Genomic DNA, 17,778 nt, shown 5'->3' on the forward strand with positions numbered 1-17,778 from the left:
GCCACCAGAAATGGGTCTGGCTCTTCCCGATACCCAACAACCTTCTTGAAAGAACTCTTGCTCGGAGCTCGAAACGCAGCAGCTGAGCGAGAGTCATCAAACGAAACCCTACCTCTGTTTGACGAGCAAGGAGGAGGAGGAGGCAAGGCTAGAGAGAAAGGCCAAGTGCTGGCTTCTTGATGTGTAATCTTGGACACACCAGGCTTGTGCTCCCATGAAAAGGGCACTGAGTAGTTTAACTCGGTATGTGATCTCATTTTTTTTTAAAAGTTTTTTTACCTTTGGGTTGATTTGTGTAGGGGTGGCTGATTTATGGGTTAGTTAGGTTTCTTATATATAAAAGGCTGCTCATGTGCTTTATGCCTCTTAACGGCTCATTTTGCTGAGAAAGAGAGGTAGCTTTTAAACTAATTAAATTACAGAAGAAGAGTATATTGGATGAGTCATATGGGATATGAGATACGTAGCAAAGTTGGCAAGGAAGATGCATGACTATTAAAACAATGGTCAAGTGACTTGAAATACCTTCTTCCCGCAACAGCATTTTTTTTTATTCGCACCGAACAGACCAGACTCATTAATGGGCAAAGTGCTCTCTCCTAAATTTTTAAAAATATTTCATATCTAGAATGTGAAGTCGAGACTTCTCATTAAGTTCTCACCATAATTTTTTTTTTCATTCTTCAGTGTCTGGATTCGACTAATTCGATTAATTCAGATTCGTACCGGATATATTTATTAAGAGAGCAAAACGCTCCCTCTTAAATTTTTAAAAGTATTCCAAATCTAAAAATTTAAATTCGAGATTTCTGATTAAGGCAGAATACACCCATATTCTTCTTTGTGATTAGTTGTAGTGCCACACGACTGAAAATGCAGCAAATTGGCTAAAATGTTAAATTAATTTATTTCTAAAACATACAATGAAGAGTTAAAAATATTAAATTTTTATTTTTATTTTAAATTTATTTTTTAAATTATTATTAAAATACCAAATAAAATTATGAGTAATTGAGATTTAAAGTGTGAACTACATTTAACTCGGCTCATTTAATATTATTTGAGTTTATTGACCCTTTACGATAATTGACAAATTTGAGCTGAATGATGAAATTTGTTATTTTTATCTTCCTTCTACGGTTTATAAATAATTCCAACTTTTTTATTGTAATAAATTATCATTTTAAAAAAAAAAAACTAATTTTCCATTATTTAATTGTAAGTTTAAAATATAAAGAGTTTTAATAAAATTCATTGTGTAATAAAATTTTTAAAATTTAAAAAATTATTTTAACCTGAAAAATATTTTCTATATACCAACTTTTTTAAATGTTCCAAATATTTGCAATATAAAAAAAGATAGTAATAATACAAAAATGAGGAGCCCACATAGAAATAATTTGGGTACCCTTTTCAACCCATGCATGATCTTATTCCTATATTCCTTTTTCTACACAAAAATATTTGTTGATGGAATTAATTAAGAATTCCTTTGATAAGCAAGTTTACCTAATGAATACATAATTGTGGTTTATGGAGAATTTGCTTTTCAAAAATTATACACATGAATTGGGGTTTACAAGTAGGCAGTCAACAATATTAACACATTGTGGAAATGTATACATTTTCTAATTTCTTGCATATTGCTATTATCTTATTGATATTGAGATCACAGATAAAACGTATAAGTTACGTTGCTCATTGGTGAGTGGTCACTTTTACTTTTCTTTCGTTGTTTGGTACACTTTGGATTTTATTTCATGAATTATACTAGTAAATCTCTTAGATTTTTAGCTAATATTTGACACCATGGAATGGTTCAAAATTCAAGATTCAATTATTTACTCTTTAATTGTTGAATAAGTGGACGCCTGCTCTGTTAGTGTGATTAGGATAATTTCGATCGGTTCGATTTAAAATCGAATTCAATTAAATAAATTGAAATTTGAAATTTTGGTATTTATAAAAATTAAACCAAATTTATTTTTGTTAAAAACCAAATTAAATCAGTCTGATTCGATTTGATTTCATTCAGTTTTATCGGTTTATATTTTTAATAAATTTTTTATTTTTTTTATGTTATTTTTAGTATTTTAAAATTTAATTAGAATATTTTAATTTTGATATTATTTAATCTCTTTATATTATTAAAAATAATATACTATTATCATTAATTGATTCAGTTCGATTTTTTTAATTTTTTTTCTGACTAAAACTGAATCGAACCGAAATAATTGAAATTTTTAATTTAAAAATCAAACTGAATCAAAATGAATAAAAAATTGAATCGAATTTTTAAATTAATTCAGTTTAGTCAATTTTTTTCGATTTGAACGGAATATTTGTCACCATGAAAGAATAAATTCATAAAATAACCCGTTTAATTATTATGGAATAAGCAAATGTAAGTAGCCGTTATTCACTTTGATGGAAACAAAAACTCTTAGTTCTCGTATAAAAATTTTTCGTAATTTTTTACATTTTGATGGTTGCTTCTCAATCTATAGACAAGAATTGGTAGAAGGTTTTTTGTTAATATGGAAGAGTCATGTGTCTGTTTTTGTGGTGGGCTTTTCTTCAAATTTTATTAATTCGGTTGTTTCGGAAGGTAATGTTCAATGGAGGTCTACTAGTTATTATGGGTTTCCCGAATCGCAACGACGACGTCAGTCTTGAAACCTTATTCGAGCTTTATCTCGTAGAAACTTTTTTCCGTGACTTTGTTTGGGAGACTTTAATGATTTATACTCGAGAGATGAGAAAGAAGGAAGAGTATTTTTGCCAAATTATCTTATGCATGGGTTTAGATAGACACTTGAGGAGCATCTTTGTCAAATTGGATTTGATTTTGAACTATTGTAAATTTTTTATAGACTCTAGAACTGATATTTATGTTAGATGAGTTCGTCGTAATGCTACTATTAACTGCTCATACTTTGACTAGAGAATCTATTACGTATAATCGTCTCTATATTTGGAATGATATCTTTCTTTGTTTGGAATGATATCTTTTTTTGTTTGGAATGATATATTTTTTTATTTAGGATGATATTCTTTTTTTATTTGATAAAATTTTATTAATACAATTAATAATTTTATTTTTAAAACAGAAATAGCCCTTATTTACTTTCACTACGTTTAATTTACATTCAAGTATATATCCTCAAAAACGTTTAAATATTTTTTTAATAAATAAAAAATAGTTATTTTTAAAGTCTGCACTTTAAGAAGCGTACATGTATATAAACTTAATTACTAATATCTTTTATTTTTTAAATTAAAACTAATTAATGAAAATTAAGTTATTTTATTAAAAAATATTTTCACTAAAATTTGATGAAATTTTTTTTAAATAAATAAAGATTTAATTAAGAAATATTTTTAAAAATTAATTATAATTATAATGTGGTATTTTGATTCTTGTACCATGACCAGGTGTTGACATAATTTAAAAGAGAGAAAGGAACTTGCATTATATTTATTATATAATCAACTGATGCAAATAAAATAAAATAAAAAAATCCTTATTGATGTGGTCAGACTGAAAATGTGCTGTGATTGATCAATCTGCAAGAAAGAAAACGTGAGAAAGTCGACGTTTATGATAATCACTTCGACACTCAAGTCAGTAAACTGATAAAAAAGGTGAATATAAAGAATTACTTAGAATTTAAGAGTAGTTATATAAAAATTGCATACTTTTGTATTTTTTATCATTGATTTTTATACCGTAAGAGAATGGGGTTAATTATAGTATTTCCTGAAAATCTGATAATGCTATGACTGACTCATTGATAAGGGATCTCGCCAGCTAATTAGTCGGAGATCCCATGATTACATAAAGAGGATCTGTTGGATTGTAACTAATGGTAATTTCCTATGGAGTCTCGCCTTATAGTTTAGAGGGCGAGTCTTAACGAAAAGCCAAAACCTAAAGCGTCCAAATTTTTTTTTCCCTCAATGGGACTGAGTATCATCTGATCAGACTCTTGTCACGGGACTGTGCCTTCGAGTGCCAGCACATAGCCTTCTTTGTGCGATTATTGTGTAATATCATAAGTCCCCCTATTGGTCTTCGATTCTTTAGATTTGAAGGTGACAATTGCTTTCATGATTTGAGACACGTGACTTGTTTAGATTTGCCTTCCATACTCGTATCGCTTTGCCTGCTTTGTCCATAAATGACAATTGCCTTATGGCTATGCAATAAGTTAAAAATAATCAATCGATCTTAACACCGGTCACGATAATGACTTGAAACTTTTATTAATCAGGACTGACACCCGATCGTTAGCCTAAATAGAACTGTGCAGTCTTAGTTTAGTTCATATCAACTATCCTAAGTAGAATTGTGCAGTCTTAGTTTAGTTCATTAAACTAAGTCAGCTTCTACTCGAGCTGAGCGCGCATTGTCCTTGCTTTCTTCTTACTCGCCCTGCCGACAAGTTCGGTCTAAGATCTTGTCCAATGCCTGGCCAAAATTGATTCGAGTGATATAGTAATGCCTTAACGAGTTTCCAGGCTTTTTCTTGCCCCAACTAGCCCTGTCGAGCTTCTGGGCATTTTCTTACCCCGACCAGCCCTGACGAGCTTCTAGGCATTTTCTCACCCCAGCTAGCCTAGACAAGCTTTCGATAATTCTCTAGCCTTGGCGAGCTTCTGGGTATTTTTCAGCCCATACGCGCTTACGGACATTTTCCAGACCTGGCGAGCTTCCAAGCATTCTCTAGCCCTGGCGTGCTTTTAGGCATTTTCTAACCCTGACAAGCTTACATGTATTTTCCAGCCTTGTTGAGCTTCTGGGTATTTTCTTGCCCCAACTAGCCCTGACGAGCTTCTGGTCATTTTTCTCCTTAGGGACTTCTTGCGAAACAGGACCAACGCCCGGTCGCATGGCCTGGCTTTTACCCACCTTGTGACCTAGGCATTCTGAAGTGGGATTAACACCTGGTTGATCGGCCTGGCGCATACCCACCTTATGGCCTAGGTGAGAAATGTCTTAAATGCCTTTTATGAAGCGGGACTAACACCCGGTTGGTCAGCCTGGCGTATATCCGCCTTGTGGCTTGGGCATGAAATGCCTTAGAAACTTATTTGTGAAACGGAACTGACATCCAGATTATGGCTTGATGGATTCTCGCCTTGTGGCATGCTATAAGATGCTTTATTTAGTGGGACTAACACTCGGATTATGGCCTGACGGATTTTCTCCTTATGGCTTGGTATGAGATGTTTGTTTAGCGGGACTAACACCAGGATTGTGGCTTGGCAGAACTCGACTTGTGGCGTGGCAATGATGCCTTGTTTAACGGGACTAATACCCAGATTATGGCCTAGCGGAATCTGCCTTGTAGCTTGGAATAGAGTGCCTTGCTTAGTGGGACTAACACCCGAATTATGGTCTAACAGAACCCGCCTTATGGCCTAGCATAGAATGTCTTACTTAGTGGGACTAATACCCGGATTATGGCCTGAAGGAACCCGCCTTATGGCTTGGCATAGAGCATCCTGCTTAATGGGACTAACACCTGGATTATAGTTGTAATACCCGACTAGACTCCGGCATCGGAATTCATATTTTCCGGCGGAATCTCCGTTGGAATTTAGAATTTAAGGAAGTCGGAGTTTCCTAGAAGGGTAAAAGGAAGGTTTTCTAAAATGTTTTACATGTTTTTAAAGTTTTGATTGAGAAAAGTTGAAGTTTTGAAAAGAAAAGACCAAGGAGGGAAATGTCAGGTTCGGCCGCCGAACCTCACTTTCGGCCGCCGAAGGTGGCTAGCTTTCGTTGCCACCGAAGCCCAAGTTCGGCTTCCGAATGTGGTGAAGCTGTGGAAGCAGCTCTAGCCGCCGAAGGTGGTTGACCAGCCACCTATAAAAGGGTCCCTTATCCGGATTTGTGGTGAGTTTTCTCTCTCTTTTCGGGTATAGGTGAGTTCTTGACCTCCTTTGGTTGATTTCTTGGTTTTCTTTAAAGTTGAGCAAGTTTTAAGTTGTTTTCATGTTGGTTTTGAAGTTTTTAAGCAAAGAAGCAAAGTTGTGAGGCTTGGAGGTTTCAGATCTGTTTTTCCTTGCATCTCCGAGTTTAGACCATCAATCCTCTAGATCTTCAAGAGGTAAGCATGGATCCTCACCTTTTCTTCTGGTTTACGTGAGTTTTGAAGGGTTTAAGTGTGGTTTTTGCATGGTTTGCATGGGTAGGGTTTATGTTGATCATAAGCCATATGTGTGTATATGTGTTGTTTTTGGGGGTTTGAGCTTGTTCTAAGCCCCTATATGCATGAAAAAGGGTATATGCATGTGTTTGAGAGCTTGCTTGTGAGTTGTGCATATTTTGGAAAGGTTTTGGAGGCTGGAGACTTAAGGTTGAATCGAGTTTTGCCTTCTTGGAGAACTCAGGTTCGGCTGCCGAAGCAAGATTCAGCCTCCGAATCTTGAGGAGGTTGTTTTGGCCGCCTAAACCCGCCCCCGAAAGTTTGGACTTTCGGCTCTGGAGTGGAGTTTCGGCCGCCGAACATGCCGCCAAAGGTTGTGACTTTCGTCTCTGGAAGGACTTTCGGCTGCCGAACCCTGCATCCGAAAGTGCCTGACTTTCGGCTCTAGAGAGACCTTCGGCCGCCGAACCTGCCACCAAAAGTCCCCTGTCCAGCCTTCCTTTGCTTGTTTTTCCATGCATGTTTGAGATGTTTTAGGGGATTTTTGGGGGAATGTTTAGAGTTATGATAGAGTATGTCGGTACCTCATTTGAGTCCACCTTTGTAGGTTCGGACCCGAGAAACCAAGGAGGCCCTCAGAGTTAGCTGGTTCAGAGGTATTCCAGCGTTTACTAGAGGTGAGTAGAACTGAACTATGTTTTAAATTAAATGAAAGGTTTTAGCATGACTCATGCATCATAAATGCCATGGATATATGAGGTTGTATTGCATTAGAACTCACGAATATGTTGCATTGCATTATATGTTATTGATGTGGATGGATGTTGGATGATCCTTTAGTCCTTGAGGGAAGTCCAAAGGCCCATTCTACGCCCTGGCATGATATATAAGAAAGTCTAGAGGCCCATGCTACGCCCTGGCACCATGTAAGAGAAAGACTAGAGGCCCATTCTACGCCACTGGCATGATGGAATGTCATAGTATGATATTGTTATGTTATGAGAAAGACCAGGAGCCCATGCTACGCCCTGGCACTATTGGCATGTGTGAGGACTATTGGTGACAAGTTCATCCTTGATATGACTTGTTTGTGATGTGATGCATTTCATGGAAGCATGTTTTATTGATTTTATTAGTGCTCTACTCACTGGGTTCTAGTAGCTCACCCCTCTCCCTAACCCTCCAGGTTTGCAGGGCCAGAGATAGCATGGGATATCTGCAAGAGTCAAAGTTTATGTAATAGCGGTAGTGGACATGTATTAACAAATGATGTAAAGTCATGTAATGTTTATTGATGATAGCATTGTGCTTGGCCCTAGAGCTGGTTGATCCCTTTTGTACATTATCTGTATATTATTATGTTTTATAATGATATATGTTGAGGACCAAGCTTAATATATGAAATGATGACCCAACTAGAGCATTTGATGAGGGCTCTAGTATGGGGTTTTATGTTTACAGGAAATGTGCATGCACAGGGTTAAGCTTGGTAGATGTAAAGTTTCAATTTTTTATGGAAATTGTTGATCATGTATGGGATTTACCAGGCCTTAAGCCGATCTGGATCCTAGCGTCGGTAGCGGTCCGGTCACCGGGTCGTTACAATAGTCTAATGGAACCCGCCTCGTGGCCTATAATACTTTGCTTAGTGGAACTAACACTCAGATTATGGCCTGACGGAACCCACCTTGTGGCCTGGCATAAAATGCCTTGCTTAATGGGACTAACATTCGGATTATGTCCTGACAGAACCCATCTTGTGGCCTAGTATGAGATGTCTTGTTTAGCGGGACTAATATTCGGATTGTAGCCTAGTGGAACCCGCCTTGTGGCCTAACAATGATGCCTTATTTAGCGGGACTAACACCCAGATTGTGGCCTGGCAAAATTCGCTTTATGACCTGGCAATGATGTCTTATTTAGTGAATGCTCTTTAATCTTTTTGAAAAACGAAACCCCAACGTTCCTTGTCACTGAAGAACACAACACATGAAAAATACATTATTAACTGTTATTGATAAAATTTTCTCAAATATTTCGGGAGTAAGGAATGACTCGATCATCTAACTCGATTAGCTTATGAGACCCTGGATGAATAACCTTCAAGACTCTAAATAACCCTTTTCAGTTTTCACCCAACTTACTAGACCTAGCGTTGCTGTCTGTTACATCTGTTCTTTTAAGGACTAAGTCTTCCACATTAAAAGCATGTGACTTGACTCTATTATTGAATATTCTAGATATTTTGCTCTTGTAAACCACCACTCTGATTGTATTTCTTTAGGACTTCCTGAAATCTCAGGTTGCATGCATGCGCTTGACATTACTGACACCTCTGGACAAGTTCTTATACATCTTGCATTATCATTGGGCAGTAATATCATTGTCTGAAAGCTTTCCGGGTGATTGTCCGAGCTCCTTCGTAATTTCCATGATTACCTTCATGAATGTCTTTAAAGATTTCATAGCCCTCATCTTTCATCACGCATCATAGCCGTGGTTGAGTTGAGGATCTCCTGTACAACCGACTATTAATTAGTGCATATTTAGAGAAAATTTTTATTACCTATTTAGCTAACCATTTATCGACCGACAGATCATCCTGTGTCAAAAATTTGTACACGGGTGTTGTAGAGAATACAGGATAGCTGATGTTCTGTTATATTGTGTTATTGTGTTTATGTTCCTGGGTTATATGGGTAATTGTCTTCTGTAAGGGTAAAGATGAGTTTTTACTTCTTTATTTGCTCTCACGTGTTAGAGGTCATGTGACCTGTAGGGTTATGTAACCCTTCTTAAACAGATCACAGTGATAACATGTATCTTTGTACGATTCTTTACATCTTGAATAAAAGCAGAAACAGTTTTCTTCTTCTTTCTTTTCAGGTGTTATCAAAGATTTTCCTCCCTCTGCCACCATAATTTTGTCCAGAAAATTGGCGGTTTCATTATCACCTCTAGCCACCCGGTGAAGTTCATGGTTGCCCTCGTTGGTAGTAACTTTAGCAGCAGCTTGTGAATCACCGGCCATTTCGAGAGAAAGAAAAAAAAGAGTTGTTTTTAAGAGAAAGAGGATAAGAGACTGGTTTTAATCCAAATGAATAGAGAGGGTTCAATAGATTTTCCGACAACGAAACCAATTGATGTAGCCAAAACGAAATTGTATTATGATTGATCAACCTGCAATAAAGAAAACGTGAGATGGTCAATGCCTGCAATAAAGAAAACGTGAGATGGTCGATGCCTACAGCAACCACTCCGACGCTCAAGTTAGTAAACTGATGAAAATGGGCGAATGTAAGAAATTACTTAGAACTCAAGAGTAGTTGTGTAAGAATTGTATACATTTGTCTCTATGATCATTGGTTTTTATACTGTAAGAAAATGGAGTTGATTATAATATTTTCTAGAAATCCGGCAACGATGTGGCCAACTCATTGATAAGGGATCTTACCGACTAATTAGTTGGGAATCTCATGATTACAGATATAAAGAGGATCTGTTGAATTGTAGTCACTAATAGTAATTTTCTATGGAGTCTCGCTCTGTAATTGAATTTATAAGTCTTGACAAAGAGTTGATATCTAAAGTTTCTAGGTCTTCTTTTACCTCAATGATACCGAGTATCATCTTATTAAACTTTTATCACGTAATCCTGATTTCGAGTGTCAGAATATAACTTTTTTTTACGATTATTGAATACTATTATTTATTATTTATTTGAGATTATTTATTTTATAATTAAATATTTTAAATTAATTTTTCTAAATGAGATTTTTAAAGTATTTTTTTATTTCAATTAAGAAAAATTAATTAAAAATAAATTAATTAAATTATTGTAAAATTTTTTATTCCAAAAATAACTAGATTAGGAACAATTGGGAAGCTAATTAAAATAATAAACAAATTATATTAGATGGAATAAATTAAATAGGGCAGCAATAAGAAAAATCAAATTAAACTTCAATGCCAATGACTGGCTGCCCTTCGCATATGACTTGTAATCTTCTTGGTCTTAGATGTTGTAGTCCAAATATTGACTTCATAATCATTGAATCACGATTTATTGAAAGTCAACTTCTTGACCAATAAGAAGAAAAAGCGATTGGCCCACCACATTTTTCTTTTTTTTTTTTTTTTTTGAGACATGCAACTTATATTGTATTTAAAATGAAACAAAATCTAAAGCACCGGAACAAAATCCGCAGTATAAATAAATTCAAAAAGCTCAAACTAAAAAAACTCCTAGGGTGCATCCACCGCCATCGCCATTGACCACACCGGAAGATAACCACTGACACTCTAAGCAATCCAAATAAACCTCCATCAGATAGATAAATTATCGATCGTAGCAAAATGCGATGCATCTCGAGAAAAACAAACAACTGCCATATAACTAGCTCGGCAACCTAGAAACTCCAACTACAGAACAACCAAAAAAGAACCAGAAGTTCATTGTCAACCTCCATCAAATAAAAAGATTGATTTATGATATTTTCAATCTATTATAATTTTAAAACTTGAAAGAGCCATAGAATGCTTAAACGCTAAAGGTATTGACTCTCACCACATTCAACAAAAATTGATTACAGCCAAAATGAAGAATTCAAAAAGTTGAACAAAAAAAACAAAAAACACTCAGTTTTCAAATATTCTAAAGCCACCAAAAGACTCACAAACTACAGATACAAATAGGCTTCCCGTGCCTAAAGATAGAGGATTCGACGTTAATGATGCAAATAAATCAAATTAGATAAATTTTTAAAAGGTTTAAACATGATTTAAAAAAAAAAAATTTTGAGTTTAAGGCGAATTCGAAATCTATTCATTTTAAATTCGAGTTCAATTTAATAAAATCAAACTTGACTTGTTTAGCGAGCAAAGTTAAACATATTAAGTTTTTATTAAGTTTAATTTCAAATAATTTATGAATAATTTAATTTATTTACATGTATAATGAGTTTTAATTTAAAATTAAATAATTTTAGTTAAATAAGTATATATAGAAATTAGCTCGCATACTTTTAAAAATAAACTTTTAAATTTTTACGATTTGAATATCTATAAATTTTAAGAGTATAATTAAACTATATATAACTGAATTTTAAAAAAGTTTAGATTTGCCTCATAAAAGTATATGTTGAATTTAAGTTTATTTCTCTTATGATATTAATCTAAATATATTTAACGAAACTATTCACAAGCCTGTTTGCAAATCTGCTCATAAATTTGAAAATAAACCGAACTTACGAGTTTAAATTTAACTCGTTTATTAAATGAATTTAAAAATTAAGAATCAAACTTGATTGATTTAAAAATCAAATTAAATCCAATTGAGTTTTTATCGAATTAAATCTCGAATAACTCAGAAACAATTTAATTCATTTTATACCCTTAATCAACAATGAGACTCACTTTCTCTCACTTTCGCTTCTCTTTTGCTCAGTTTTATAACAGTCTTAAGCTTACAGCTCTCATTGTCGTCTGCTGACTCAGGCCACACATTCAATAATCACTTGAGAAACATAGATGGCAAATATTAACATTTCTTTATTAAAAATAGGAAAAATTACTTTTTAGTCTCTAAGATTTAACGTAATTAACATTTTTGTCCCTCTATTTTGGCGACCCAATACTTAAGTCCCTCACTTTCTTTTCCATCCAAATTCGTAGTCCTTCCGTACAAAATGGCCGTTTGGTCAAAGAGTCTAAAGTGAGAGGTGAAATTTTTTACCAAAAATACCCTTAATGAACTTAATAAAACCCCTCTCAACGTAAAATCCATCTATCCTTCTTCTCCCTCATATCTTCTCTCTTCTTTTCAGCCATTGTTGATTCTCCATTTTTCTCTCTTTTCCATCTTTATTTTCACTCATATCTTTCTACTCTCTCATATATTTCTTCTCCCTCATATCTTCTCTATTTCCTTTCAGCCATTGTTGATTCTCTTTTTTTTTCTCATTTTCAACTCAATATGGGGAGCAAATGCCACCTTCTGTTTCTTCGACCTCTGCAGATTCTGCTTCTTCTTTATAGCCTCTTTCAAGGGCTCAAACCACCCCAAAAACAGTCCCTTGACATATGGCAAATTTGGTGCCAACTTCCTCTCGCACATTTCCCTCACTAAACTCCTATATTCTTCCGCCATTCTCTCCCACGCCTCAGGCTCTTGTCTAATTTGCCGCCGCCTAAGTAAATTATACTTTCTCTTCTCAATATCTTTGAACTCTACCTTCAATTCTCGATTAGCTATCTTATACAGTCCCTTGAAAAAAAGGGCAGAAATCCAGGGAGGATCTTCTATAAAAACTCTTTTAGACGATTCTGGACATATAATTTGGCAATTGTGGCTACTAGGTAATTCCAGTTTGATCAAATTTTCAAGATTTGAATGATTTCTCATGGAATTCTCAATGTCTTCGAGGATATGCTCCTCAGTAGCATCTTGTACGGGGTGAAAGGGGAGTAGATTACGAGGGAATTTGGGAATAAGAGGGAAAGAAAAGGAAGAAACTAGTGGAGTAGACATAAAATGGTTGATTGGTACAGAGAGGAAATGGAGGTTTTTATAGGGTTTGTGAATTTTGATGATTTTGGAAGGTTTTGATGACCAAGTTGGGGACTGAAATTGAGCTCTATGGGTCATAGAGGCTCTGGAGAAGAAAGATGAAAATGAGAAAAAAAAAAAAAAAAAAAGAGAATCAACAGTGGCTGAAAGGAAATAGAGAAGATATGAGGGAGAAGAAATATATGAGAGAGTAGAAAGATATGAGTGAAAATAAAGATGGAAAAGAGAGAAAAGTGGAGAATCAACAATGGCCGAAAGAAGAGAGAATATATGAGGGAAAAGAAGGATAGAGGGATTTTACATTGAGAGGGGTTTTATTAAGTTCATTAAGGGTATTTTTGATATAAAATTTCACCTCACCTTAGACTCTTTGACCAAACGGTCATTTTGGACGGAAGGACTACGAATTTGGATGGAAAAGAAAGTGAGGGACTTAAGTATTGGGTCGCCAAAATAGAAGGACAAAAATGTTAATTACGTTAAACCTCAGGGACTAAAAAGTAATTTTTCCTTAAAAATATTTTGTTAAATATATATTTTTTTAATAATACAATTGATTTATTAAGCTAGAAAATACATTTTTCTCATTGGTATAAGTAATTTTACGCTAAAATATTTCAAAGGCAACAAGCGTGCAATTAAACTTCTTTTGCCAAGGTGAATTATTGTGTTTCCGTTAAGTATAATAACTGGTTGATATAACTATCGATTAAATCTTTTACATGGAAAAAATTAAATTAAATTTTATAAAATTATGCATGATTTTAATTTTTTTAAATAAAGATTTTAAATTAAAAAAATTAAATTATTTTATTTAAAATAAGAAAATTAATAAAAAATAAATCTAATTAACCTTTTATATTTTATTCTCGGACCAAATAAATTCAATATAATTTTTTGTTATCGATTAAACCTCTATAGTTTTGTTTAGGAATTAAATAAGCCTTTATAACTTAAAATATAAAATATTTAACACTTTAATCAACATGAAAATAAAAAATGAAAAAATAAATAATTTTTAAAATTATAAAAATGAAAATTTTATCATAAAGTTATATTTTGTTATTAAAAATAATATTTTATTATTAAAAAATTAATATTATATATTATATCAAAACTTACTTAACTTAAGTATATGTGCTTAATTGATTAAAAAATTTAAATCGGATGTATTTAGTCTTTGATTAAAAATATACGTATTTAATTAGATTTATTTTTGAAAAAATCAATTAATTTTAATTTTTATGAAATTTTTTATTTACATTGAAATTATTAATAAACTCTTATTGAAATTGAACTAGTACATTTATTTTCTTTATTTTCATTAACTAAACAAGACTTTTTTTTATTATTTTGGTTTAATTGTTAATCAATGATAATTGTATAATTAATTTCAAAATGTATAAATAACTTAAAAATGGTTAGAATAAAAAAATAAGCATATTAACGATTTTACCCTAACCATTAAGGGATTATGATTCTCCTTTTTCTCCAAATGATGATGCGGCGTCGTTAAGCATAGACGATGAACATTAAAACGACGTCACTTAAAAAATTATTAGAAACAAGAATGTCTTTTTCAGTTGCGAAATAGGGGCCTCAATGGTCGCGGTTTGTGCAATTAGGGTTAGGGTTTTGGCCACCGCTCCTTTGATTTTCCCTATTTATTGCCGTCACACTCCTCTGTAGAACATGTCTTCCTCTTAATTATGCTTGCTTTCATAGAAGCAGCAATGTATGCCTAATTTACATGTACCTTTGTAGATAGAAAGGGAAAAAGAGGGCTGGTTGCGATGATTAGAAGAGAAATTCCTCGTTCTGAATGCTATAGCCATGGCATGACAGACTCCTTTACACCCATAGAATATGAGCACCGCCTTCTAATTTCTCTTTATTTAGGTAATTAATTGCTTTATTTATACATTTGATTTTTTTTTTTGCTTATTCACTGATAAATCGTAATTTGTATGGATTAATCTGAGTTAAAAATTTCGGTGTTTTGTGCAATTACATACTGTTTTTGTCTCGAATAATTGATTAAGGTCTAAATTACATAATTTTCAAAGCCTTTCAAGTGATTTGTAGTGTAGGAGCTACAAAAGATTATTGGAAATTTTATTGGAGTTGGCTTTGATTTGCAAGGCATTATACTTAAATTGCATTGTGTTTAGTCAGCTCCATAAAATTATTTGGTGGTGTTTAAAGCCTTGATTTGATGGAATTAGCAATTTCGTAGATTAGGGTTACGCACACCTCCACATCATTTTTTTTTTTTTTGAAATTATGTTAACGATGAAGCAATTCTTCATTTGTCGGCATTGATTTACGTGCCTTTTCTCTGTATCTTTTATTTATTTTCAATTGCTTTTGTTTCTAAATTTTTTATGTTTATCTTGATTTTGATACACGAACTGGAGCATGAGTTTGATATCTAATCAACAAAATTTTCATCATTCAAACCCAAATTGAGATATGAATATGATCTTGGAATTCCTTCCTCAAATGTCTTTTGTATACTGCAATGTGCTTTTTCCCCTTTATCATATTGAAGGGATTACTGTGTGCAATTGTGATTTGAAACAATTGAGACTGAAATCACTCTGCTTCCGCGGATGAAAAAGTGGGTTTTATTTGTTTTATTTTATGATGCAATTTGGTTTCCCATTTTAATAAACTCCTGGAAAGACAGAAAGCAGTCCATTGAATCACCCAGTATATCCTGCGTGTTAATTCATACCTTGCAAGTAGTGGCATTGTACAAGCAGAGGATACTTTTTTTCACAATCTCTGGCTGGCAGTAGCAGCAAGAACGTGGACAAGCTTAGTTCAATCTATTAACTAGTGTATTTTCATTTTTATCTGGTTCTTTATATTCTTTGCATGCTGTGTTCCCATATTGACATTGGCAAATACCTGATGCCCTAGACTAGATAATAGTGATGATGCAGGTGTCGGTTGTTTGCAATTACCTGGAAGTTGGACTGTCATCGATCTTCTGGTGCATTCAACTTGTCGCCTGCTGGACAGGCTTTTGGCTAATGTGAGTATAGCTGAAGGTAGATTGAGGTATATATAAGAAACTTGGAATTGAGCTGGAAGTTGAGAGGGACTAATGCTACTATCGATTACCGTTTGTGTTGTATCTCTGTTGAATACAGACTAGTTATTGGACATTTACAGGGAGCGGTTTACAGATTAGTTGAAGCATATAGACACACAGAAACTTGGCTTATCTGGATGTGTGTCAAATGTTTTCTTTTGTGTAAATTACATTTAAAGTTGTTCAGTTTTAGATTTTTAAATTATAATAGTAATTTTTTTTTTCAAGTAAAGTTACTTATTGTATTAATAAAATTTTATCAAATAAGGAGAGATATCATTCCAAACAGAGAGATTATTATGCCTCATAAATTCTCTATGAGCAGTTAGAGTAGTATTACAACAAACCATTGAACAAAAATATCAGTTCTAGAGTCTACTAAGGATTTACAATTATTCAAAATCAAATCCTTATATAAGATAATGTGACAAAAATACTCTTCAAGTGTCTGTAACCCTGCATAAGATAATTTGGCAAAAATACTCTTCAAGTGTCTGTCTAAATTCCTGCATAAAATAATTTGGCAAAGATACTCCTTGTTTCTATCTCTCGATTTGAATAAGGTTTCATGATTTATGTCATCGTTGCGATTTTAAAAACTCATAATAATTAGTTAACTTCTATTAAATATTACTTTCTGAAACAATCGAATCAATAAAATTTAAATTTAAAGAAAAGCTAACATACGAAAGGCCTTCTTCCAATTTTTGTTTATTGGCTAAGAAGTAACCATCAAAATGTAAAAAATTACTTATATGAGAACTAAGTGCTTTTGTTTTCATCAAAAATAAAATATTCGGCTTTTAACTGGTAATTAAATCGTTCAATGCATCAATTGTCCGTGCCGCCATAAATATGTCAAAGAAGTCTGCATATTTTGAATATTGATTGGATTGTATTTGAGAAATATTTTCACTATACAAAAATTATAAGTGACAAATCGAAATATCTCTGAATCTTTTAAAGGATAATAAAATCTTTTTATTTATTTATAGTCAATTGATGCAGATCCTTTTCTATAAGAAGGGTAAAGAAGAAGTTGAGTTTAAGAAAGAGGAAAATGCGAGAATATCGAGTTACAAAAAAATCACAAAGGAAAACTTGTATCGAAATATAATCATTATAATAGTAAATTTATATGTTATTATAATTTTAAAAAAATATATAATTGTAAGATGATAAAAAATATATGGATAAAAATTATAGAAAATTTAATAATTTAATTTTTTTTTTCCTGTAAAAGCTACGCATCTTTAAAACTCATCGATGTACTTAACTTTTATCAAATTAAATAAAAATATTTTAAATATAAACAGAATGACATTCCAAATACAAGCGTTAATTTCATTTGGACATCTTACATAATTGATTCTTCGTATTTATTTTGATGTTTATTATTGTTTTAACCGAAAATAGAGAGGACTAGTTTCAGATTACGTAGTCCAAAGTTGATGGGCTCACACCAAGAATCAGACTAGCGTGTGGAATCCAGGAAGACTAAGGGAAGGGTGAAATTCCATGCGCCTTTTATTATTAGTACTAGTCTGATATTTGTTTTTCTGACCGTTTCTGCTTCTCAGATAGAAAATAAAAGCTGTTTCCATTTGTCGTATTGTTTGATCATAAAGATATTTTGCAGGAAACAGCTCAAAAATCAACAGTCACGTAAGGTTTTGCAACTTGAAAAGCATGCTGATGCTTGTCTTGCTGAGTTCAGGACCTTGGGCTTAGCAAACATCACGCAACACCAGGACTATGAATTATCAAAGAATCAGAGCTACTTTCTGACAACACCCACTTAGAAGGGTATGCGATGAAAATTCCAACACATAATTAGCTGAATCTAGTAGAAGCATAAACCAGTTTTCTTTTCTTAGCTACAGCACAAGCAGAATTCCACCTCACAGTAGAAACTACCCTTTGCACGCCTTCAAATAAAAATAGAGTCATGCAAAGAA

The 17,778-nt window shown here is 33.3% G+C and overlaps 1 protein-coding gene and 1 non-coding gene across 2 annotated transcripts; one reads left to right on the forward strand and one right to left on the reverse strand.

The window, feature by feature from the left end:
- Positions 1 to 12,081: 12,081 nt before the first annotated feature.
- On the reverse strand, positions 12,082 to 12,681 carry LOC110615434 (DNA-directed RNA polymerase 3, chloroplastic). Its single transcript, XM_021757274.2, has one exon. The coding sequence runs from the start codon at positions 12,679 to 12,681 to the stop codon at positions 12,082 to 12,084; it is 600 nt and encodes a 199-aa protein (XP_021612966.2).
- A 1,823-nt stretch (positions 12,682 to 14,504) lies between these two features.
- LOC122723769 lies at positions 14,505 to 14,595 on the forward strand. Its single transcript, XR_006350909.1, has one exon. It is a non-coding gene; the product is annotated as a small nucleolar RNA snoR8a (small nucleolar RNA).
- The last annotated feature ends 3,183 nt before the right edge of the window (positions 14,596 to 17,778 follow it).

Source organism: Manihot esculenta, chromosome 5 (genome assembly GCF_001659605.2).
Source record: "Manihot esculenta cultivar AM560-2 chromosome 5, M.esculenta_v8, whole genome shotgun sequence".
NCBI lineage: Eukaryota > Viridiplantae > Streptophyta > Magnoliopsida > Malpighiales > Euphorbiaceae > Manihot > Manihot esculenta.

Excerpts from the sequence above, each read along its gene's own strand:
- LOC110615434 (XM_021757274.2), bottom strand. The coding sequence starts at position 12,681 with ATGTCTACTCCACTAGTTTCTTCCTTTTCTTTCCCTCTTATTCCCAAA.